This window comes from Lipotes vexillifer, unplaced genomic scaffold (assembly GCF_000442215.2).
Source record: "Lipotes vexillifer unplaced genomic scaffold, Lipotes_vexillifer_v1.1 scaffold761, whole genome shotgun sequence".
NCBI lineage: Eukaryota > Metazoa > Chordata > Mammalia > Artiodactyla > Lipotidae > Lipotes > Lipotes vexillifer.
The window spans coordinates 844910-872609 of NW_006796275.1; the positions used below are offsets into that span (position 1 = coordinate 844910).

Genomic DNA, 27700 nt, shown 5'->3' on the forward strand with positions numbered 1-27700 from the left:
ATTTATTTTTTTTTTCTTGCGTTATGCGGGCCTCTCACTGTTGTGGCCTCTCCCATTTGCGGAGCACAGGCTCCGGACGCGCAGGCTCAGTGGCCATGGCTCACGGACCCAGCCGCTCCGCGGCATGTGGGATCTTCCCGAAACAGGGCACGAACCCGCGTCTCCTGCATCGGCAGGCGGACTCTCAAGCACTGCGCCACCAGGGAAGCCCCCACCCTTATTTGATGCTCTGCTGTTGCCATCTTTTTTTTTTTTTTTAAACATCTTTATTGGAGTATAATTGCTTTACAATGGTGTGATAGTTTCTGCTTTATAACAAACTGAATCAGCTATACATATACATATATCCCCATATCTCCTCCCTCTTGCATCTCCTTCCCAACCTCCCTATCCCACCCCTCTAGGTGGTCACAAAACACTGAGCTGATCTCCCTGTGCTATGTGGCTGCTTCCCACTAGCTATCTATTTTACATTTGGTAGTGTATATAAGTCCATGCCACTCTCTCAGGTCGTCCCAGCTTACCCTTCCTCCTCCCCGTGTCCTCAAGTCCATTTTCTATGTCTGCGTCTTTATTCCTGTCCTGCCCCTAGGTTCTTCAGAACCTTTTTGTTTTTTTTTTTAGATTCCATATATATGTGTTAGCAGACGGTATTTGTTTTTCTCTTTCTGACTTACTTCTCTCTATATGACAGACTGTAGGTCCATTCACCTCACTACAAATAGTGCAATTTTGTTTCTTTTTATGGCTGAGTAATATTCCATTGTATATATGTGCCACATCTTCTTTATCCATTCATCTGTCTATGGACACTTAGGTTGCTTCTATATCTTGGCTATTGTAAATAGAGCTGTAGCGAACATTGTGGTACATGTCTCTTTTTGAGTTATTGTGTGCCCAGTAGTGGGATTGCTGGGTCGTATGGTAGTTCTATTTTCAGTTTTTTAGGAGCCTCCATACTGTTCTCCATAGTGGCTGTATCAATTTACATTCCCACCAACAGTGAAAGAGGGTTCCCTTTTCTCCACACCCTCTCCAGCAATTATTTTTTGTAGGTTTTTTGATAATGGCCATTCTGACCGCTGTGAGGTGATACCTCATTGTAGTTTTGATTTGCATTTCTCTAATGATTAGTGATGTTGAGCATCCTTTCATGTGTTTGTTGGCAATCTATATATCTTCTTTGGAGAAATGTCTATTTAGGTCTTCTGCCCATTTTTGGATTGGGTTGGTTGTTTTTTTGATATTGAGCTGCATGAGCTGCTTATAAATTTTAGAGATTAATCCTTTGTCAGTTGCTTCATTTGCAAATAATTTTCTCCCATTCTGAGTGTTGCCTTTTTGTCTTGTTTATGTTCCCCTTTGCTGTGCAAAATCTTTTAGTTTCATTAGGTCCCATTTGTTTATTTTTGTTTTTATTTCCATTCCTCTGGGAGGTGGGTCCAAAAGGATCTTGCTGTGATTTATGTCATAGAGTGTTCTGCCTACGTTTTCCTCTAAGAGTTTTATAGTGTTGCCATCTTAAATTTCTTAATCATATTTTAACATGAGGCCTGATACTTTCATTTTATAATAGGCTCTAAAAATTGTGTAGGCAGTCCTGTGTATGGACAAGAACTTTTGCAACTAGAGACAGATATGATTTTGAATGCTGGCTTTGTTTGTTACTAGTTGGATGAAATTTTGTAAATTTGGTATAGAATTAAGTCATTCTAGAAACAGAATGACTAGTTTCAAATCCCAGTTTTACTACTTCTGTGACTTTGGATAAGTTACTAAAATCCCTGGAGTCTTTTTTCCTTCTCTGTTAAATAAGGTCAAGAAAAATATTAGGAGGAAAGAATTAATTTAAAATTCTTAGAATAATACCTTCACCGAGTGTTTAATGTTAGCTCTTATTACTAATACCTTTGTTTCTTCACCTGTAAAAAGGAAGTAGTAAAATCTTTCTCTGTGTTTATTGTTAAATAATAGACTCCCAGCATTTTAGCATAGATTTTAATTCATGGCGTCCAAGCAACAATTTTAATACATTTCCCTTTCTCCCAAAGAGAATATCTTTAGTTTCCAATTCTAGATCCTTTTTATTAGTTAATATTAAAGGTAGATTTGTGGATGCCTACAGCTATTTCTCAGTATATATAGAAACTACTGAAAAAAATTATAGGTGTAGAGAAACCTTTAAAAACCTTAGATTGAAATTACAACTCATGTGTGCAATGAGAAGAAATTATTCTTAATACAAAATAAAACCTAAAATTATGCTAAATATGATATACATAAAACTCATCTTACTGATTTCAGCAGCGATAACAGTAAGATTGTGCCACTGAGATAGTTCACGGTCAAGTGGCTTTGATGTATAAAGGGATCCATTTCCAGAATGTATGTTAAAGATCCTGTCGAGGTCAGTGTGGCGATCCAAGGAAAATCTGAACATCGAGGGCAGAGAAAAATACATGGAAGCATTACTGATGGTTTGCAGGAGAAAATGGTGAAATGCAAAGACACATATATAGTGATATATAATAATTTCAGGAAAGTACATAGTACTGATCCAGGATGCAGACTGTGTCATGGATTTATCACAAACACACACACACACAAACTGACCCTCTCCCATCCTCCCAAAACCTCTTCCCAAGACCTGAATTGACCTTTGTTCTGCATTCAAATGCTGGTCTTCTGAATGGTTGTTTAATTAAATCATTGTCTATTGCATATTCAACTGACCTTGACGTATTTTTCCATAAAACTTGGAATTACAATTTTACATTACCAACTGACATTACCTAGAGGTTGAGAACTCTGTTGAAGAATTATTACAAGGATCAAATGCAAAATATCATTCCCACTAATAAAGTCTTTTAGTAAGAATATTGGAGACAACATTAGTTCCCTCAGAGTAGTAGATCATCAATTTATGCTGGTCAGCAGCTTCAAAGTATGATACACAGGTAGCTTTGGTTTCTTACCCACATGTATCATTATAAAATGTATACATTTTAACTAGAAATGTTTTAAAAATAGAAAAGTTTGGGATAGGAGTTTTTATATGTTTGTATCAAATTAAATCTTAGTATATATATTACAAAACCAACTATTCTGCAAATTGATTAAAGGCATTGTGTCGGGTGTCATTCCAAAACCCAACTACAGGTTTATCAATCAGGATGATGTAGTTGGGATAAGTTCCATTATTTTGGGGGTTGTCAGCCAAGGTTTAAAAGAGCTGTACCCCTCATTGGTGGTTCCTGTCACTTCACAAGCCTAGTTGTTTACAAATGTTTCATAATTCTTGAGTTAGCAAGCATAATCCCCCAAGTTATCTTTAATGTTCCCTATTTAAAATTTAAAAAACAAATCAAAATAAACATGACAAAACTAGGAGTAATATCTAGTTATGGCATATATTTTCCTAAGCCACAACTGTCATTTATTTGAAGGAACAAGATATGAAATATTATTTTTAAATAGTATTTTGTAAGTAATAACACAAAATAATTTTGAAAGTGCCATAAAACTTTTTTCTTTTAGTGTTCCAAACATGTATAATATTTCCAAAGATCAATTGAAATTTATGATATTTTTGCGGGGTTTTTAATAAATTGCATTAGAAGAATAACTTAACATTTTGATACAGTTAATATGATTTTATTTTTGAGGATTGCTTATTTTGGATTTTTATTTTAAATCAGTTCTAAGTAGAATAGACCAGTAATTTGCAAATTTGCTTAATAAACCCCAGCCCTCTCTATTAACACAATATATATTTAGTTTTTTATTCAAACTACATGCTTTAGCCATTCACAAATAAAGCAAAACATTGTATCTCTATATCTGGAATAATTCACAAATTATATCCCAAGTTGACAAAATTATTTTACTACTGAAAGATTCAACGTAAATTTTACCTCCTCCTTGGACTGTTCCATGATTACCTGAAGTAAAGCTATTTGTCCCCTTCCATCCTATAGCACCTTGTGCCATCATCTCTGCCATTTACCACATTGTATTAGGAATTCATTTCGTCTCACATCTCAAACAGGAAATTAAACATGAAAACAGCAAGCATCATACTTGGAATCTAGTAGATACTCAATTAATCTTATTTCTCATACTGAATCTTCTTTCCTAACAGACTGAGAATTCCCTGAGAAACAAATTAGTAGACATGGTGACCCACAAATATTTGTTGAATGACTTCTTTGGCATTTTGGCAAATGATAAGTATCCTTATTTCTACAGAAATATGACAGGAAGTTGCATTATGTAAATCAGTATAGAGCATCATTGTCTTTTCCAAATCCATTTTATGTGTGTTTTGTCTTTTTTCTTGTAGTTCAGTTTAAAAGCTAGTGACAAAATTTAAAGGATTATGTGAAATTATCTTGAAGATACAGAGAGATCCTGGTTCTTTTTCAAACCTGATATAATTATAGTTGACGCTTGAACAACATGGGTTTGAATTTCCTGGGTGTACTTATATGCAGATATTTTCAGAAAATATAAATTAGAGTCTGTGTTTATTGAATAAATAAATGTGAGGTTGAATCCTTGGACACGGAACTGCGGATGCAGAGGGCCAACTATAAAGTTACACTCAGATTTTTGACTGTGGGGAGGGGGCGAGGGGAGATTTGCACCCCTAATCCCTGAGTTGTTCAAGGGGCAACTGTTTATTTTTCAATTCTTTATCGGTAAATTATGTTTATTACCTAACATTTTCATTAAAAAAATCAGTTCCAAAAGACATATTTTAGGTAAATACCTTTGATTATTGCATTAACATCCACAATACATGACATGGACAGTTTATAACATGACCAGTATTATCCGATTATCCATCCCTAAATACATTGTTTTAGTAAAACTACTTTACCTCTTTGATTATATATATACAACTTTTTAATCTGCATGGTCTATCAAGATTAACATCCAAAAAATTTCATTCGCTTTTTCTACATCAAGTTAGTATAAATTCAAATATACAACAACGATCTTAGCTAGACTCAGTCATTAATAAGCAATGAAGTCATTAATTCTGTTGCTTAGTACACATAAATGGATTCTTTTCTCCTGGTCCTGAAATTTGCATCCTGTTGAAAAATTTAACTTAAGAAAGAATCCACAGACATATTTTAACATGTAATAACCATTAGTCTATGAGAATATTTAGAATCTATTTCACTGTGTGGAAAAATATATTGCCTCTTAATAATGCCACAATTTAAACTGAACTTTTTAAAAATATTATATTTTATTTTAAGGCCATTTTAATGGGGAAGAATAAGAGTGTATGTTCAATAAATGTCTACCGAATGAATGACAAGAAAAAAAAAAAGCTTTAAAGGAAAAAATCCAAGGAAGGCAGCAATTTCAATGAAGATAAATGGGTGGGAGAGGCATTTATGGGAAAATCATGCTGACAGATGGGAGCTGTACTTGACTGCCATATGCAGGTTTTGGCTGCCAATATGTAACCTGTCATGTATGTGACATGGATGTGATTATAAGAAAATATTTAGGTAAAATTAGATAAATCAAATAATAATTTTAATATATATGCATATAAATATATATATAATATGAAGTCACTTGATATGGCAGAACCTACAGAATTTTAAACTTTGAGCTAGAGTCACATGGTGCATAAAAGTAGAGGTTCCGACATTCCACTGCTAAATAGTTAGGAGTCAGAGAAGTGTGTACTTGGAAATTGTACGACTTGAACTCCTACTAGACTGGCCCACACTGTAAAAAGGATAAGCAAAATCAGTCTGCTGAGGATAAGGAAACAAATGAAATCCAAAATAATTGATGGACTAACAGTTTAAAGTGAGCAGTAATTTTGATCCTGAATATTGTATATAGATATTTGTACTTTTTTAAAATGAGAGAACAAATGTCAGTGAAAACTTTGTCTTTCTCATTTGTATGTTTTTATCACATCTTATATGTTGTTAGGTGCCATAAGAAAACAAAGCAAAACAAAAATTTGAAATGACTATGATCTTTCTGGAATGTTCTAAACTTTTTGATATAGCCAAAAGAACACCAAACAAACTTCCCCCTTTGCTGGTAGGATATAGAAGTTTTTAAAATCATAACTACATTGTAACATTGTTATGATTATATAATTTTTAATTATTAAAACTCCTCTCAACCTCATATTATTTAAGAACCCCAAAGCACAGATAAATTGATTTTGTTACATTGCAAATGCACAGCTGAAATAGTCCCCTTTATCTGTACCAGGCGTCAGAACAACAAATATCTTAAAGAGACAGGCAGATGATACAAGCCAAGTTTCAGTAACTAGCATGGTTAAAATGGAATCAAACTATGAAATTTGTGCATACCCTGCGCCAGAACACAGACAACTTATCTTAAATACTTGTGTTCACCCAACATATGCACAGCTCTATCTTTTTTTTTTTTTTTTTTGGTACACGGGCCTCTCACTGTTGTGGCCTCTCCCGTTGCGGAGCAGAGGCTCCGGACGTGCAGGCTCAGCGGCCATGGCTCATGGGCCCAGCTGCTCCGCCGCATGTGGGATCTTCTGGGACCGGGGCACGAACCCGTGTCCCCTCGTGTCCCCCCCCATCGCCAGGTGGACTCTCAACCACTGTGCCACCAGGGAAGCCCAGCACAGCTCTATCTTTTAATGCATTAAACGTTTTAAATATAATTTCATGCTCTCTACATTTACTTCAATTCCCTTTCTTTTCATCCTAAGCATAAGCATAATTACCTAATGGGGCTAGAAGTAGAATCTGGGTCCCTTGCCATCACAGTACCAATGATTGTACCCACTTCAATATCTTCATGAACCTCAAAGAGATAGGAGGATCTGCTGAAAACAGGTGGTTCGTCCACATCTTCGATAGAGATTTTCACAATTGCCGTATCTTTAAATGGTCCTAGGTAATAAAAACGTGGATCCACATGGGTATTTTCTGCTTCAACCTTCAGAGTGTAAAGCCTTCGGCTCTCATAGTCAAGTGGCTGTATTAAAAATAAGTAAATAAATCATCAAATTAGATTGAGGGAAATTGAATTATATGTTCCTTCCAAGTTACAGTATGATTTTTAAAGCCTAGTTGAGTTGTCAAGTTGTTTATAAACTGTAAATAATTAAAATTAATAAAAATATATAATCTTTACACATCAGGTAGAATTCAATTTTTACTTCTTATGTACTTAAACTGTAGCACTTCAGAGCATAGGAAAATGAGATTTTAAATCTTAGAAAAATTGAAAAGGATATTAAGACCTGTCTCATATAGTGGTAACTCATTACAAAACATGGGTTGGTGGATTGTGTGTGTGTTTGTGTGTACGTATGTGTGCTGAGGTGTTGGCTACTGCTAAGTTTTTCTAAGTAAAAAAATTCAGTAATCTTTTAAAATATATGTTGTGATACTTCCATTCCGTTTAACAGGCTCATGGCACTACATAAACTTGATGAAATTTTGAAGACTAATACAAAACTTTTCATCAGTTATATGAAACATTGAAAATAAGAAAAAACTTGGGTAAAGAGAAAAATTTTGATATCTAATTGGTAATTAGGTTACATTATGAAACAAAAAGGAACTTAAATATTCAGTAGGTCACTCCTTTGCTGGTCATTGTCTGTTTAAAAGTGGTTGTGTACCTTGAACTTCGCAATAGACTCTGAGGAGAGTTCCGTGATTAACTGATGGCTACTTTATGCAAATAGAGTGTTCAGGACATTTCATTAGGACATACATTTTACTGGGCCTTATTTTTTCTTATAAGGATGGTACTGAATGTACAATAAAAAACTAGTTACCTTTAAATCATATCACTGAGCATATGTTAGCCGAAAAGTTTAATTTAGGCAGCAGAAGGGAAAATGTGAACAATGAGATTATTTTCCAATCCACGCTGTCTCTTTTTATTAGCAACTCTAATTATTGCCTCATACATCTGGATAGATGGCATGCTACTTTTTATGCCTCCAACTGTGATGATATATTACTATTATTAGTTATTAACTATTTTTTTAAGGAAACGATGTTAATAAGGGGCTTTTATTAACGTGGCTCAGAAATACAAACACATGTATATTAACTTGCCTTTTAAATTTTGTAAAATCTCAGGTTTCATGTTTTAATTAACAAAAACATTTGGTCGAAACATTCAAGGAGGTCTTTGGCTTTATGTCTCTCATACTTATGCTTTTTTTTTTTTTTTGGTCGGTACGCGGGCCTCTCACTGTTGTGGCCTCTCCCGTTGCAGAGCACAGGCTCCGGACGCGCAGGCTCAGCGGCCATGGCTCACGGGCCCAGCCACTCCGCGGCATGTGGGATCTTCCCGGACCGGGGCACGAACCCGTGTCCCCTGCATTGGCAGGCGGACTCGCAACCACTGTACCACCAGGGAAGCCCTACTTACGCATTTACATTGGAACATGGTACGGATATTTCTTAACGGACAGAGCATGAGTGGATAATACATATCGAAATCCCTACTTCCTAACAGTCAGATGATTATTTCTATTGATGTTCTGCACCTTTTTCACAGTGATGATGCCTTCCTGTGTGTCCTTCTCAGTTCTGATGTCAAACATATCAGTCCCATCACCATCAATAATTCGGTATTCTACTTCAGCATTTTCCCCAGTATCAGCATCAGTTGCTTTTACCCTTCCAATGGATGTGCCAACTGGGGAGGATTCAAGAACTCGAAGATGGATGGTGTCTGTAAAGATTACAGAAAAGAAGAGACAGAAAGAAATTTCTCCATAGACTATTCTAAGGTAAAATGTGTATGAGAGAATATTATAAATCTTAAACTCTACATTAGATGTTGACTAATAAGTTGAACACACACAATATGGATAATATAAAGTCTAGGAACAGAAAAAGTGGAAATCTGGGGGATTTGGTCTGTGCCTACTATAAATAGTGAGACCCAATCTCTAATTGTATCAGGAGTTCTGCTTTTAAAAATGAGCATGTTGTCTTTTTTTGCATCTGCAGAAGTAACTAGATATCAGCTTTGAGTACACATATGTACCTGTGTGTGTTTATACAATCACGACAAATGACAGAATATACTGTGAATATTTATATATTGCAGTGAACATATTTTTAAATTGTTTTTCTTTTGTTGTTTTTAGTTATTTACTACTCAGTTTATTTCAGCTGCAGGGCAGAACATTACAAAATTCCATGAAATCAGCCATAGTGGGGAAGAATCCCACTTCTATTTGTGACAGGAGACACAAAGGATACTCTGTGGGAGAAATACAAAGATGTCCTTCACAGTGTCACTGTAAAAACACTAAATTCTGACCAATTCCCTTACATTTCAGAGCAAAACAAGAATTTATCTAAGCCCCTGGTACACCTACTCATGCTTCAGCATGAACAACCTCTCCTGTTAATGAGATTTATATTTTAGTACCTGATCATAAACTACATGCTACTGACAGATTAATCGACCTAAGGGACACTTCTGGTTAGAGCACCTTCTTGTTCATAAACCTTAAGTAATTCTCCTTAATATACATAATAAAGTCCAGACCTCTTAGCTAGTCATGCTCTTGCCTGACTATATCTTTCCTAATGTGTCTTTCTGTTAGCCACTTCCAGGAAAGATCTGCACCAAACTGGACTTTTCAAAGCCTTCTTGTCAAAAATTAATTTCCTATATCTCTATAGTTCACATACTATTTCCCTCGCATAAAATTCTCCCCCCCCAACGAACCTCAAATAATCATAACACAATTTATCAAATCTGAGAAAATGGGTCTATTATGTGCTGAGTGCTTAAGGGGCTATGGCCCTCAAAATTCCTATGTTGAGCCCCTAAACCCCATTCACTACCTCAAAATATGACTGTACTAGAAGATAACGTCTTTAGAGAGGTAATTAAGGTTAAATGAGAACATTAGGATGAGCCCTAATCTAACATGACTAGTGTCCGAATTTGGACACAGACAGGCACAGAGGAAAGCCCATGTAAAGACAGGGAGAAGATGGCCATCTACACGCTAGTGAGAGGCCTCAGAAGAAACCACCTTGATCTTGGGCTTCCAGCTTCCAGAACTGTGAGAAAAGAAATGTCTATTGTTTAAACCATACAGTATGTGGTACTTTGTTATGGCAGCCCTAACAAACTAATACAGGCATCTATATCTGCTCAGTTTGAAAAGTCCTTTTCTAGGAGACATCATTAAGACTCAGTTTCTACCACACCCTGGTTAGTCACTTAATGTGTACTTTTTAATTCTTTTTGTACATTTTTTCCCTCCATTAATCTCTGGTAACACATTGTTGAATGCAACTCTCAATTCATTCCATAGCTACTGTCTTGTTGGCTCTCTTTGCCTTTGCTATTTCTTCTGCTAGAAACAGCTGTTCCTAGATATTCAGATGGCTCATTCACTTTCTTCCTTCAGGTGATCCCTCAACTCCGACCCGTCAGAAGCTTTCACCAATTACCTTACTGAAAACAACTTTATTGAGAAGACCACTCCCAATAACTCTTCATATCCCTTGTCACTGTTAGGCATTATATTATTTACTTGTTTATTTGTATGTACCATGAGGATGTTGTATTGATACATGACAGGGACGACTTTGTATTTTTTCACCTTTATATTCCCATTGTATTTCTTTGAATGTAGCAGCCTCTACATACTTATTTTTTTTTATTTTATTTTTTTGAGGTACGTGGGCCTCTCACTGCTGTGGCCTCTCCCGTTGCAGAGCACAGGCTCCGGACGCGCAGGCTCCAAACATGCAGGCTCAGCGGCCATGGCTCACTGGCCCAGCTGCTCCGCGGCATGTGGGATCTTCCCAGACAGGGGCATGAACCCGTGTCCCCGTGCATCGGCAGGTGGACTTGCAACCACTGTGCCACCAGGGAAGCCCCATACTTATTCTTATATTGGATAACTGAGAAGCTTCCTAACTCGTCTACCAGGTGCTATTCTTGGCCAAATCCACTCAAATCTCAGCTACCCTCAGTACACATTGCATCCATATTATCCCTTTGAAAACAATAATCAATAATTATTCAGAACTTCAAAACCATTTGATAGCTCTCTTTGTACTTAAAATAAAACATACATAGGCTGGCCCTCCACAGATTGGCTCCTTTTTATTGTCATTCCCTCCCTTAATTAATAGTCTCCATAACACTCCTTTAGGTTTAGGTCTCCTTTAGGTTTTTAAAATATGCTTTTCTTCCTCAATTTAATACACTTTTCTCCCTCATGAAAGATTTTCTACACAATGCATTGCCTGGCAACCTCTAGCTCTTTCTTTTGATATATTTTTATTTTCACTATGCTTCTACCTCAGAACACCACCAACTCTAGTCTACTTACTTCAACAACTTTCTTTTAAATATTAAATGTTAGAGAGGTAGCATCTCAATGAATTGATTTATTACACTGGAGCCGAAGTAGCCTTTCTAAAAGACAGAAATGATTTAACTTCTCTACTGAAAGCACTGTTTATTGATGTTAGAATAAATTCTTAATTTCTTCATTTGGTTTATAATGTCTTATAAAATCTGGGTTTTAAAAAAAACTCTTCATGGCTTCCCTGGTGGTGCAGTGGTTGAGAGTCCGCCTGCCAATGCAGGGGACACGGGTTCGTGCCCTGGTCAGGGAAGATCCCACATGCCGCGGAGCGGCTGGGCCCGTGAGCCATGGCCGCTGAGCCTGCGCATCTGGAGCCTGTGCTCCCCAACAGGAGAGGCCACAACAGTGAGAGGCCCGCATACAGCAAAAAAAAAAAAAAAAAAAAAAACTCTTCAGTACCATGCTTATCTATTCTCAAACCTAGAGTATATGTGGAATACAGCCAAAAATAATTTTTTTCAATAAATGATCAGTCAACCAGACTAGAAACATTATAAATACATGGAATACTTAACAAAATAAATGCAAATAATATGGATGTTTCAACTGACATTTATATATATAAAACCTGTATGCACCATCTAGAGAATATAGATTCTTTTCAAGCAGGCATGAAACGTTGAACCCAATTTGATCAAGTATTAAGTTATAAGACAAGTTTGAATACATTTTAATAAATCAGTATCTACTGAATTCTCTGACCAGTATACAATTAAGATAGAGGTTAAAACAAAAAAGATAATTCCCCAAATACTCATATTCTTGAAAATTTAGAAGAATTAAGAAAAACTTCTATGCAACTGATGGTTCAAATAAAATACAAATTGGGAGACAAAAAAATTGAAAAAGAAATTAAAAGAAACTCAAATATGTGGTGAAGAGAAAATGATTCTACTTAAAGAAGGTAACTTACAGCTTTATGTGTAAAGTCTTCTGGAGAAAAGAAAAATGAGGACTGTTTTCCAACTCATTATGTGAGATCAGTAATGTATGCCCCTGATACCAAAACCAGACAAGAAAAGTCCAGTGGTTATATAGTGTGGGTTAAAACTCAAGCTGTACCATACCTGACTGTATAATATTTAGCAAGTTCATTTAAAATTTTTAATTCATAATCTCCTATATAGTATAAAGTTTAGTATGTGAGAAACACTATTCTAATCACTTTACTATTAACAAAATCCAGACTTTGTTTTAATTTCACCAGCTATTCCATTAAAGTCTTTTCAGAGATCCTACTTTATATTTAGTTGTCATGCCTATTTATTTTCCTCCAATCTGTGAGAGTTCTTCAGTATTTCTATGCTTCCTATGACCTTGACACCTTTAAAGAATACTGGTCAGTTATTTTATAAAACATCTTTAAAATTAGGTCTGTCTCATATTTTCTCATGATTAGATCGAGGTCATGCATTTCTTTTTTTTGTCAAGGATATCATAAGAGTGATCTGTTTTCAGTGTAGCATTGGATGCAAATATGTCTTATGACTGTTGATATTAACCTTGATCTCTTGGTTAAGAAGGTGATTCTGCCAGTCTTTTTCATTTGTTAAGTAAATATTTTTTCTTTATAATTAGTATACATTTTGGGAAATATACTTCAAGATTATGCAAATATCCTATTTTTCCTCAAAAGTCTGCTCATTAATTTTATAATCAATCAATGATCTTCCTTGCAATAATTAATGGTGCAATTATTCTAATGCACCATTAATGGTGATCTTCTATTTTCTTTCTAATGGTGCTTCTAATGGTGATCTTCTATTTTCTTCATTATTTCCACATATATTAATTGGAATTCTTCTGCAAGGAAAAACTGCCCTTTCTCCCTTACTTATTTATTTATATCAGTAAGGACATTTATTTTATTCTATGTGTTATAATCTAATAATATGGCTATTTATTATTTTGTGCAAGTTCTTACAGGCTTGGTCATTGGGTGATCTTCTAGGTTGGCTCTGGTGTCTTTTCAACATGACTTCATTATTTATTTACTTTTTTTGGGGGGGAAGTACTTCCTTAATTCCCAGCATCACAAAATGTGGGTTCATCTTATATTTTCCCTGCCCAAGCCCTGAAATCCACCATGTCTCCAAGTTGGGCCCTGACTTCTTTTAGTGAAGAAAGAACCATATTTTTTTTAATATAGTGTAGTATTCAAAATTTTAGTAAATGGAGCAACTCTTCTTTCATAACATGCAAATATGTTAAAAGAGGCAAAAGGAAGCTATTTGTATTTGAAATGTAAGTCTAATTATGTTTTTGATATAAAAATTTAAATAACAGTAAGTTATTGCCTGTTAACATATTAATTGATCTTTGTTTTAGAAATAAAATATCTGTACACTTCAAAGGAATTTAGAGTGTTACGATTTAAAATATTAGTATTTAAAGCTTTTCAGCATAAGAGAAAACCCTGTAGTACAATAGAATAAAAATATTTAAATAGAAACACTGTAATATTAGAACTGAATACACAAATCTTTATTTATAAATTCATACTTGTAAAGTAGTTGCACATTTTTGTTTTAATCATAGTCACTGAAAATGGCCTAGAATTCCATTCCACTAGAAAAAAACAAAACCCTAATGGCCAAACACTGGTCACTAATACAGTGTTTTTCTATAATATAAACAAATTCTTCTTGGAGATTTACTGTCTGAGGAATAGAAAAGAAAGTGAGATTAGAATTCTTTGAAATAGAAGTTAAATGAGGTATCAGACATTATTGGGATCATAGAAAAGTACAAAGAACCCAATCAACTTGCTTCTACTGTACAGCATTTTGAAAATTTGATCCTTGATAAGAAAATAATTATTTAGTTGATTAAAGCACATAAAATCAGATTAGGTTTCTGGGAATGTAAGTTAGTTAATTCAGTTGAACTTTTTAGCTGAAAAACAATACTATCTCTGTGGATCACAGAGATTAGAGATACACATTTGAAGGTGTTAAAAAAGTATAAGCTCCAAATTGAATGGAAAATGAGAACCTAGAGAAGAAAGTAGAAAACTGAAGCCCAATTTTGGTCTGAAGATATTTGCCATTTTCAAAAATTGATCCTTATTTTTATGGCCTCTTGAAGCAAGAAGAATACATATCAAACTCCAAGCTATCTGCAGGGTAGTTACACAACAGCAAATAGTCTCCACAATAAGTGTTTTGCATTCAGTGGAAGGGTGATCTAGACACAAGCCACCCTTTGTGACATTTTACATTCATTGTGTGGGTTTGGATGACCCTGAAGAGCTCTATTTTTACAGATATAAGCAACTTTAGCCACTAGGGGAGAAAGATGACACTGTGGCCTCCACAACACAAGGTGTGAAGGCTCACAAGGTAGGCTACAATTATTTGGCCAAAAAGTTCATTCAGGTCTTAGGGACACTAAGATCTTACAGAAAAACCCAAATGAAATTTTTGGCCAATCCAATACTTCATGGAGAATCTATGTGGACAATAAAAGCACTGAGATTATGCCACTGTACCTCAGTACCTCTTATGCCACTGTTCCTCAGTACCTCTCCTCATACCTTTCTCCCTCAAGTGCCTTTTCCAAAAGTGAGAGACATTAATAGCCCTGGAAAGATGTATTACATAGCTCAATGAAAATACAGTTGTAAATACTTGGCTCATAAAGCCACAAAGGAAGAAAAATGATGGAGTCAGGTGCCATAAGATATAGAACAACATGCCAAATGCCTGTTGGAGTATGCACACACACACATATACATACATACAGTTGTGTGCATATAAGCTAGTAGAAAATTTAGTCAAGGGTGTAAATGGAAAAGAGTTTACAGTAGAATAAACAAGACAAATAAACATAGAGAAATATACTGGATCTTAATCAAGCAATGCAAATTAAATTAAGGACATGATGTGATATCATTTTACACCTACTAACCTAACAAAAATAAAGTCTGACAAAACCAAATGTAAAAAGTATGTGGTCTAAGAGGAACTATTATGCAGAGCTGATTGGTGTTAAATTTGACACAATGATTTTGGGAAATTTTTGTTTCCTGGGTTACTATAACAAAAATCTAGGTGGCTTTAAACAGTAGAAATTTATTGTCTTACAGTTTTGAAGGCTAGAAGTCTGAAATCTATGTATCTGGCAGGGCCATTCTCTCCTTGACAGCTGTAGAGAAGATCCTTCTATCCCTTTTATAGGTTCTAGTGTTTGCCAGCAATCCTTGGCATTCCTTGACTTGTAGATGCATCATTCCAGTTACATGGCCCTTTTCCCTGTATGTTCACATTGTACTCCCTTAGTGTGTGTGTCTCTGTGTATCCAAATTGCCCCTTTTTTTTAAGGATATCAGTCATATTGGAAAAGGGTCCCAACCCTAATGATCTCCTTTTAACTTGATCACCTCTAAAGACCCTATTTCCACATAAGGTCACATTCTGAAATACTGTGGATTAGGACTTAAAAACATATTTTTGGAGGACTCAATTCAACCCATAACAAGATTATATGTTGTCAAATATTAGCATAAATAAAATCCAGCAATATGCATGAGGAAAATAGCTGCAGAAATGCCATTGGTTATAAAGTTATGTAAAGTTAAACACAGAATTATTGTTTGTAAAGTTAAAAAGAAAAAAAAGAGGAAGGGAACCAAATGTCAAGCAGCATGAGAATAGGTAAATAAGTTGTTACATTATCAGACATCTCAACATAATACAAAATTGAAAACCATGAGCTATAGTTACATCAGAAAAAATGTGGATGCATCTTAGTTGCATCATATTAAGTGGAAAAAGGCAAATTTCAGAAAATTATATATGGTGTGATACTATTTTTATAAACCATAAACAAGAACTCAACAATATTTTGTTTAGAAAAACATAAATACTATGTATATATATTTATATATATGAATAATCTCTCTTGAACATGTACATACATGAGCACAAAATTCAAGGATCATGCATGTGAATGCAAACTATTTTTAAAGTCCTTGTAATGCGTTAAAGTGGTACTACTTATATTCTCTTGTAGTTATTACATACTGCATGAAAATGTAAAACAAACAAGCAAACCCATAGACATTATAAATAATTGTCAAATTAAGCATTACTTAAAAGTGTTGTTAGTGTTCCTGGTACTTGATGGAAGTAAACATCTTCTATTTAAAATTCAACTTCAGGAGGAACCCTCTAAGATGGCAGTGTGGGAAGATGCTGAGTTAGCATCTCCCCACAACTAGGGCACCTGCCAGCTGTTGGTGGGGGACCCTGAAGCCTAAGGAGACAGGAGGGACCACCAAGTGAACTGATAAGACGTGGGGCACTGAGGGAGGAGGAGAAGTGGAGGTCAGACAGGATCGATGCCCCTGAGACCAGGGACATCAGGAGAGGCAGGTGGGAGGGGCCCTCTGGGAGGAGTGGGAGAGGAGCAGAGGGCATTTACCCTGCCCACTCCAGCCCAGGAAGCCTGCTGGGCTCCCAGGTAAGGTCCCCTGCCCTCTGAGACCAGGGGTGGAGGGGCACGCCTGGGCCCCTTCTGTTCCTTGAGCTAAGCTCTACCTCCCACAGCCCCAAGGGCCTTTTACAGCTTGTGGGTCCTAAGCATAGGTCCTGCCCACTGCCCAAAACTCACCCTTGCTTAGGCTCCACCCTCCACAGCCAAGGCCTCCCCCTCACTTTTTTTTTTTTCTTTTCCCTCCTCTTCTTTTTTACTACTGTGGTACTGTTGTACCTTCCAGTTGTTTCATCTATATTTTTATTTTCATATTCTTTCTAACATATCTATTAGTTTCCTAGTCTAATTTTACTTTGTTATTGTTCTCTTTTTTTTTTTGCCACCCCACATTGCTTGCGGGATCTTGGTTCATGAGCCAGGGGTCAGGCCAAAGCTCCTGCAGTGGGAGATCTGAGTCTGAACCACTGGACTACCAGAGAACCTCAGACCACAGGGAACATTCATCTAAGTGAGGTCTCACAGTGGTCCTCATCTCAGCACCACGACCAGCTCTACCCAACAGCCAACAAATTCCAGTGTTGGAAGCCTCAGACCGAACAATCAGTAAGACAGGAACACATCCCACTCGTAAAAAAATAAAAAATCACATGACAAAAAAGTCACAGATGAAGAAGCAAGGTAAAACCTACAAGACTAAATAAATGAAGAGGAAATAGGCAATCTACTTGAAAAAGAATTCAGAGTAATGATAGTAAAGATGATCCGGAATCTCAGAAATAGAATGGAGGCCTGGATTGAGAAAATACAACAAATGTCTAACAAAGATCAAGAAGAAATAAACAACAAACAGAGATGAACAACACAATAACTAAAATGAAAAATACACTAGAAGGAATCAATAACAGAATAACGGAGGCAGAAGAACGAATAAATGATCTGGAAGACAAAATGATGGAAATAACTGCTGAGGAGCAGAATAAAGAATAAAGCATGAAAAGAATTGAAGATAATCTCAGAGACCTCTGGGACAACACTAAAGGCACCAACATTTGAATTATAGGGGTCTCAGAAGAAGGAGAGAAAAAGAAAGCATCTGAGAAAATATTTGAAGAGATTATAGTTGAAAACTTCCCTAATAGAGGAAAGGAAATCATCTCCCAAGTCCAGTAAGCACAGGGAGTCCCAAACAGGATAAACCCTAGGAAAAACACACCAAGACACATATTAATCAAACTAACAAAAATTAATTACAAAAGAAAATATTAAAAGCAGCGAGGGAAAAACAAAAATAACATACAAAGTAATCCCCATAAGGTTATCAGCTGATTTTTCAGCAGAAACTCTGCAGGCCAGAAGGGAGTGGCAGGATAAAGTGATGAAAGAGAAAAACCTACAACCAAGATTACTCTACCCAGCAAGGAAATCATTCAGATTCGACAGAGAAATCAAAAGCTTTTCAGACAAGCAAAAGCTAAGAGAATTCAGCATCACCAAACCAGCTTTACAATAAATGCTAAAGAAACTTCTCTAGGTGGGAAACACAAGAGAAGAAAAAGACCCACAAAACAAACCCAAGGCAATTAAGAAAATGGTAATAGGAACATACATATCAATAATAACCATGAATATAAATGGATTAAATGCCCCAACCAAACGACACAGACTGGCTGAATGGATACAAAAAGAAGACCCATATATATGTAGTCTGCAAGAGACCCACTTCAGACCTAGGGACACATACAGACTGAGAGTGAATGCATGGGAAAAGATATTCCAGGCAAATGGAAATAGAAAGAAAATTGGGGTAGCAATACTCATGTCAGAAAAAATAGACTTTAAAATAAAGACTGTTACAAGAGATAAGGAGGGACACTACATAATGATCAAAGGATCAATCCAAGAAGAAGATATAACAATTATAAATGTTTATGCACCCAACATAGGAGCAGCTCAATACATAGAGCAAGTGCTAACAACCATGAAAGGAGAAATCGACAGTAACACAATAATAGTAGAGGATTTTAACACCCCACTTACACCAATGGACAGATCATCCAAACAGAAAATAAATAAGGAAACACAAGCTTTAAATGATACAATATGCCAGATAGATTTAATTGATAGTTATAGAACATTCCACCCAAAAGTGGCAGAATACACTTTCTTCTCAAGTGCACATGGAGGATTCTCCAGGATAGATCACGTCTTGGGTCACAATCAAGCCTTGGAAAATTTAAGAAAATTGAAATCATATCAAGCATCTTTTCTGACCACAATGCTATGAGATTGGAAATCAATTACAGGAAAAAAACTGTAGAAACCCCACAAATACATGGAAGCTAAACAGTGCGCTACTAAATAACCAAGAGATCACTGAAGAAATCAAAGAAGAAATAAAAAAATACATAGAAACAATTGACAACGAAAACACAACAACCCAAAACTTATGGGACTCAGGAAAAGCAGTTCTAAGAAGGTAGTTTGTAGCAATTCAATCTCACATCAAGAAACAAGAAAAATCTCAAACAATCTAACCATAACTTAAAACAACTAGAGAAAGAGGAACAAAGAAAACCTAAAGTCAGTAGAAGGAAAGAAATCATAAAGGTCAGAGCAGAAATAAATGAAATAGAAATGAAGAAAAAACAATAGCAAAGATCAACAAAATTAAAAGCTGGCTTTTGAGAAGATAAACAAAACTGATAAACCCTTACCCAGACTCATCAAGAAAAAAAGGGAGAGAATGTAAATCAATAAAATTAGAAGTGAAAAAGGAGAAATCACAACTGACACTGCAGAAATGCAAAGGATTATAAGAGACTACTACAAACAACTATATGCCAATAAAATGGACAATCCTGAAGAAATGGACAAATTCTTGGAAAGGTACAATTTTCCAAGACTGAACCAGGAAGAATTAGAAAATATAAACAGACCTATCACAAGTAATGAAATTGAAACTGTGATTAAAATCTTCCAACAAAAAAAAGTCCAGGACCAGATGACTTTACAGGTGAATTCTATCAAATATTTAGAGAAGATCTAACACTAACCCTTCTCAAACTCTTCCAAAAAATTGCAGAGGGAGAAGCACTCCCAAATTCATTCTACGAAGCCACCATCACCCTGATCCCCAAACCAGAAAAAGAATCACAAAAAAGAAAATTTAGACCAATATCACTGATGAACATAGATGCAAAAATCCTCAATAAAATACTAGCAAACAGAATCCCATAATACATTAAAAGGATCATACACCATGATCAAGTGGGATTTATCCCAGGGATGCAAGGATTCTTCAATATATGCAAATCAATCAATGTGATACACCACATTAACAAATTAAGGAATAAAAACCATATGATCAACTCAATAGATGCAGAAAAAGCTTTTGACAAAATTGAACAGCAATTTATGATAAAAGCTCTCCAGAAAATGGGCCTAGAGGGAACCTGCCTCAACAGAATAAAGGTCATATATTTCAAACCCACAGCAAGCATCATACTCAATGGTAAAAAACTGAAAGCATTTCTACTAAGATCAGGAAGAAGACAAGGATGCCCACTCTTGCCACTCTTATTCAACATAGTTTTAGAAGTCCTAGTCATAGCAATTAGAGAAGAAAAAGAAATAAAAGGCATACAAATTGGAAAAGAAGTAAAACTGTCACGCTTTGCAGATGACATGATACTATACATAGAAAGTCCTAAAGATGCCACCAGAAACTACTAGAACTAATCAATGAATTTGGTAAGGTTGCAGGATACAAAACTAATGCACAGAAATCTCTGGCATTCCTATACACCAACAATGAAAAATCAGAAAGAGAAGTTAAGGAAACACTCTTATTTACTATTGCAACAAAAAGAATAAAATACCTAGGAATAAACCTACCTAAGGAGGTGAGAGACTTGTACTCAGAAAACTATAAAACGCTGATGAAAGAAATCAAAGATGACATAGCAGATGGAAAAATATACCATGTTCTTGGATTGGAAGAATCAATATTGCAAAAATGACTATGCTACCCAAAGCAATCTACAGAATTAGTGCAATCCTATCAAACTACCAATGGCTTTCTTCACAGAATTAGAACAAAAAATTTTACAATTTGTATGGAAACACTAAAGACCCCAAAGAGCCAAAGCAATATTGAGAAAGAAAAATGGAGTTGGAGGAATCAGGCTCCCTGACTTCAAACTATACCACAAATCTACAGTGTTCAAGACAGTATGGTACTGGCACAAAAACAGAAATATAGATTCAATGGTACAGGATGGAATGCCCAGAGACAAACCCATGCACACATGGTCACCTAATTTATGACAAAGGAGGCAAGAACAAACAATGGAGAAAAGACAGCCTTTTAAATAAGTGGTGCTGGGAAAACTGGACAGCTACATGTGAAAGAATTAAATTAGAACACTCCCTAACACCATACACAAAAATAAACTCAAAATGGATTAAAGACCTAAATGTAAGACCAGACACTGTAGAACTCTTAGAGGAAAACATAACAAAAACACTCTTTGACATAAATCACAGCAAGATCTTTTTTGACCCACCTCCTAGAGTAAGGAAACTAAAAACAAAAATAAACAAATGGGACTTAATTAAACTTAAAAGCTTTTGCACCGCAAAGGAAACCATAAACAAGACAAAAAGACAACCCTCAGAATGGGAGAAAATATTTGCAACTGAAATAACGGACAAAGAATTAATCTCCAAAATATACAAACAGCTCATGGAGCTCAATACCAAAAAAACAAACAACCCAATTAAAAAATGGGCAGAAGACCTAAACAGACATTTCACCAAAGAAGACATACAGATGGCCAAAAGACACATGTAAAGATGCTCAATGTTACTAATTTTTAGAGAAATGCAAATCAAATCTACAATGAGGTATCACCTCATGCCAGTCTGAATGGCCATTATCGAAATATCTAGAAAGAATAAATGCTGGAAAGTGTGTGTTGAAAAGGGAACCCTCCTGCACTGTTGGTGGGAATGTAAATTGATACAACCACTATGGAAAATAGTATGGATGTTCCTTAAAAATCTAAAAATAGAACTACCATATGACAAAGCAATCCCACTACTGGGCATATACCCTGAGAAAACCATAATTCAAAAAGAGACATGTACCACAGTGTTCACTGCAGCTCTTTTTACAATAGCCAGGACATGAAACCAACCTAAATGTCCATCAACAGATGAATGGATAAAGAAGATGTGGCATATATATAATAGAATATTACTCAGCCATAAAAAGATACAAAATGGAGTTATTTGTAGTGAGGTGGATGGACCTAGAGCCTATCATACAGAGAGAAGTAAGTCAGAAAGAGAAAAATAAATACCGTATACAAACGCATATATATGGAATCTAAAAAAAAAAAAGTACTGATGAAGCTAGTTGCAGGGCAGGAATAAAAATGTAGACGTAGAGAATGGACCTGAGGACACGGTGTGGGAGGGGGAACCTGGGGCAAGGTGAGAGTAACATCCACATGTATACACTATTGAATGTAAAATAGTTAGCTAGTGGGAAGCAGCAGCAGAGCACAGGGAGATCAACTCAGTGCTTTACAATGACCTACAGGGGTGGGATAGGGTGGGTGGGAGGGAGGCTCAAGAGGGAGGGGAGATGAGGATATGTGTATGCCTATGGCTGATTTGCTTTGTTGTGCAACAGAAACTAACACAGTATTGTGAAGCAATTATATTCCAATAAAGATTTATTTAAAAATATAAAGTAAAATTCAACTTCAGGTCTCACAAATTTCAATGATTATTAATTAAAAATATATATATACATAATAACAACAAAAGGAAATATAAGTGAGTGTCATCAGGAAAACAAAAACAAAACACTGAAAAGCAACAATAAAATAAAATTCAAAAGCACAAAACAAAACAAATTAAGTACTTTAGCTGAATCATATCAACAAAACAACTAATGTGGAGTCATCACATGAAGAATATTTTAAAAATATATTCATTATGTTTTAAGGAGTAAAAGTTATAATATTTTTACTAGACAATGAAATGTGGCTGGCTATATAGATATGAAGCCAAATACAAAGCATAGATACTAACAATATAATAGTTGAAGTCAGAACAGTTAAAAAATAATGGATGGGTTAAACAGAAAATTAAAATCACCAAAGGACAGAATTGGTGAACTAGAGGACAATGGAAGGAAGTACACACAATTAAAAATTAATATATAATTGTGTGGTTGGAAAAAATAAAAGGCATGGATCAAAATGTCAATGGACCTTTCAAGGTAACCTCTGATCCTAGAAAGATATTGAGCAATGTCATCAAAATTTGATGATAAAGTTATTTTGAACCTTGAGTATTCACTATAGGCACCATATTAATCAAGTATGATAGCCCAATAAAGATAATTTTAGACTCAGCAAATTTCTCTGCCTTTGGGCTTTTTAAAATAAACTAATGAATGTATTCCTGGACAATAATGGGCTAAATCAAGATACAGGAATACAGGAGATCTACAGAGCTATGTATTCAAGTTACAAAAGTGAAAAATAAATGTCTGGGATGGCAGATTTTCTTGAGCTATAGAGATTAGCCAGCCCATACTGGAAGGGGAATACTGAGGAATCTAGGTTCGCAACTCTGAATGCTGCCAAAATGAAGCTAAGTGCTATAGAGTTTTTCACTAACAAATTTTGAACAGCTGTACCCACTGCACATCTAAAGCACAAACCTGTAACATCTCAGAAAATACAACTTTGCTAAAGAGGATCTTTAATAGTCAGTAGTTGAAATCATTACATGGGAAATAAAATGTCTGGCTTTTCTCCTCTAAGACTTTTGAGAGCCAGTGTATGCTTTTGTATACATTTTTGGACTAAAGATCAAACTTTTACAGGTAATAGTATAGTACTTTGAAAAAGTGTATTTTAAAAATTATAGAGCTTTTTCTTAAGACAGTTAAACCGTTCTTAAATATATTTAGTGCTTCAGTGAGAATGCTGTTGGGACAGAAAGACAGAGAGGAAGGCTGAGAATGGTGGATATAAAAGAAATTTCATAACAATTAAATTTTCTAAGAAAACCAATAGAGAAATTTTAAAAAGTGTTATCATAATTATATTAAGGGGAGCATAGACTGAGATGCTACTGAACTCCATTTTCATGAATAATGAAGAGAAGTCAAAAGGTAATGAAAAAATATTTTAAAAATAACAAGAAAATATTACTTAAAGAATTACAGCTTAATCTAGATGAACTAAAAAGAGTAACAGTTTAAAGTTGTTTTCTGTGATGATTAGAGCTATGGGTGAGGAAGAATGGAATGGGTGGCTCATTTTTCATTTAAAAATTTTATCTATGAATTTAATACTTTGAAGCAAATTATTTATTATTATTATTATTTTTTGGCCAGGGTACACAGCACATGGGATCTTAGTTTGCCGACGAGGGACTGAACCCACGCCCTTGGCAGTGAAAGCACCGAGTCCTAATCACTGGACCACCAGGGAATTCCCTGAAGCAAATTATTGTTTAAAAAATTAAATAGAAAATTGACCTGATATTATTGGAGATTATCAGGTTATGGTAAAAAGTTTCTGTATCATGGACCTTTTTAACATGGAGAGAGAGAGAACAAAAGAAAAAAAACAGTTTTTTGGTTTCATTAATTTTACTGTACATAGATTTCACTGGGAGTATTCTCTGGGAATTTGTTCTCCCACTTTTTATTTTTAGCTTGGACTATTTTGAGATTACTTGGATTTCTAGGCACAGGCTTAGATTCTGAAAATCTGTCTACTTTGAACTTGTCATAATAGTTCTGGTCAAGGATCCAAAATCACTTATTACTTCATTTTATTTCTTGGTTTGTGCAGAGACGATCTCCATCACAAAGTTTATATCATTTTGATGACAGTAAGCATTATCCATGTTAATTTTCAGTGCTTTCTGAGGTTTACCAGGGAAGGGATCATGCTCCATTGATTCACATTATAATAAGCCTAAATCATTTTATATGTAAGGGATACACACACCCACACACATAGTGAGTGTGTATATACATGCATAAAAGTATATTTATTTTTCCTTGAATACTAATAAAAGTGTTTTCAAGGAGTTCCATACTTTGCAGAAAAGCAATGATTAAGATTGAGGTCATTCATCAAAATAGCATAGATTTAGTTCTTCTGTTAAATAATTCAGATAGCTATATTAAAGGTATATATGTTGTATACACATATAGAACACACATATTCATGATCATTTTGATTATATGATAACTTTAGTAGTTGCCATCCAATAAATATTTATTCAGTGCCCAAGATATATAATTGGATAATGCTTTGTCTGGAATTGCATTTATGCTCAGAAACCTATTCAGGGATGAGATTTACTGGGTTTACTTCAAAGTTTAAAAACTGCATTTCTATATTTTAAAGGTATGAAAGAGCTATTCATTCATGCTTTTAAATTTTTTTCCAAGACTCGTCTGTTGAACACAAGTATCTTAGTTTGTCAAGCAAAGTGAAATTGCTTTCATTAAGAGCATGCAAGGGTGTTTACCATGTAGGGGGAGGGGATCCAGAAAGGAGACAGATTGTACTGCACACACTGACAAAGGCAAAGTAGCACCTGTCACCCATCTTACGTGTCATGTTTCCTTAAAGACGTCTATTTGTATGCTCCTTATTTTTTATCTTACAGTTGATGAAGCTTTAATTATGTGGTATGCTTTCCTGTCAATTCCAATTTATAGTTGTTTTAAATTCATTCCCAGGTGTCTGATTGAATCATTTGCTTCTCTTTTAATGTTTAGGGCAGATAAATATTTCTTCCCAGTGGGTATGTTCTTGGTTTGGTTATCGACTTAAGTGCAAGGAATGGTACAAAATGGTAATATTGCAAAGAATACTTCCTAAGGACTGGCCGAAAGATAAGACTACTTAAATAAGTGTATTCTGAGACTATTAATGACAACCTCACATAACATCTAAATTTTCATTATTAAAGACTTAAAACAATTTTAATGCATTTCTGTTTTGTTTGTTTGTTTGTTTGTTTTTTTGATTCAAGATTAAGTATTCAGGTCACTTTTTCCACCAAAAATTTGATCAATAGGACCTTTGCACTTGAGTATTAAAAACACTGCAGATTTGTGTACAGGAAACAAAAGTAACTGACAGCTCAATGTAAGAGACTTTGGAGGAAAGGCATAGGATGGGCACTGTAAGAGATGTGACAGCGTGACTTCCTCAGAAACAACAAAATAGATGCCAGAAAACAAATGGGAGAGCTAAGAGGGCAAACATAGCTTTGGAAGCTTGGCAACAGATAGCTGCCGTTTTGTTTTGTTGATAAAAAACAGTAAGGTTCCAGGAAATATAATTGGACTCTTTCCTTTGTTCCCTGCCCTTGTTTCTAGTCACATTAACATTAACTCTCTACTTTTCCAGAGTTGTGAGAAAAAAGCACCACATATGTGAATAACAAAATAATTTAACATAGTTTAATTTTTTTATTTGCTTTGTGTGTAATCTTATTGTCACATCTCTACGCTGCATAATAATCTCAAACAACACTTGCTCTAAGAAAAATGACACAATTATGCACGTTTATAAACCATTCCATTGTATAATGTTTAAAAGATGTTTTTTAATGAGCTTAACAGGAAGAAATTAAAAACAAGATAAAGCTCCTGAGAGGAAACTGCAGAGCAGTTAAGGAAATTATGCAATGCTAAATGGGCATTTAGGAAAAGGAGCGGAGAGCTGAAAGTCACACCAGAGACTGACAGAGGACTGAGGGTTTGGAACTGAAGACTCCCACCAGAGCAAAGGCAGAAACCTATTCTGTGAGCACTGGAGACATGATCACCAACTTAGCTTTGGGCATTTAAGTTAAATTAGAGCAAAATGAGATGCTGCAAGATGTCTTAGTTTCCTGTTCATGCCATTGAAGAAAACAACAGGACAAAGCTTTTAGAGAAGCTGCCATTGATTCCCAGAGACTAGGGAATCCATGTTGATTCATTTCTTTGAAATTGTCTCCAAGTTAACTGACATCAATAAATACACACAATTGCAATGTGTAGGAACATAAAAAGTATATAGAATCAGTGGCGGTTAAGATAACCTTAGAGTCATTCATAAACATATTACATTGTACTAGGTACTCAGTCTCTTTGCAATGCATCTTCCCTGAAATTGTAGGCTTACTGAAAACTCTGTAACAGCGGCTTAACTGAGTCTAAGTATATTTGCACAGCTAGTTCTGTTTCTATATCTCTCTCTCTATACCTACCCAGGGGTATTTTCCAAGTGTGTTCTAGAGGATGCCATAACACAGAGGGACTTCGAATCCCATGATGAAAAAATGCTAAATCGTTTAGTCTAAGGCAACTTTCCATGGGAATAACTGGAGAGCTCCAAGTGGATTTTTGTATAATTTCTATTTTTCTTAGAGAAGTATATATTTCATCATACTTGGGAATCGTACATTTCCTCAGTTATGTCACTCTAAATATTTAGCTTAGCTGAGATCATCACATCTGTTCTCACTTATATATCGTGTGTGTACATCAGATCAACATAGTTCACTGTCTCCTAGGTATTTAAAACCACTATCTTTCTGCAGGAATCTTAATTTAAAACGTTCGAATCAAACTGAAATCCCTGTCTCTCTTCAAACAAGCTCTTCTGGTAAAAAACTAGAAAGTATCTTTTGCTCTCTTTCTCCCTCGAACCTTTTATTGACCTAATTACCACGTCCTACAGCTCAACTACTTAACTATATCTCAAATCCCTCCTCTCCTCAGCTTCAGTTCAGACTCTCATCAACCTTTGCTCTTCC

At 35.4% G+C, this 27700-nt stretch overlaps 1 protein-coding gene across 1 annotated transcript in view; it reads right to left on the minus strand.

Moving 5' to 3' along the window:
• The window catches only part of CDH10 (cadherin 10), a 118223-nt gene that overhangs the window by 16682 nt on the left and 73841 nt on the right, over nt 1-27700 (minus strand). The window contains exons 5-7 of the mRNA XM_007468408.1: nt 8543-8730; nt 6755-7008; nt 2296-2432 (exon numbers count right to left, since the gene is read on the minus strand). Of these exons, the coding sequence (XP_007468470.1) occupies nt 2296-2432; nt 6755-7008; nt 8543-8730 (579 nt within the window). The remainder of the gene's footprint in view (nt 1-2295; nt 2433-6754; nt 7009-8542; nt 8731-27700) is intronic.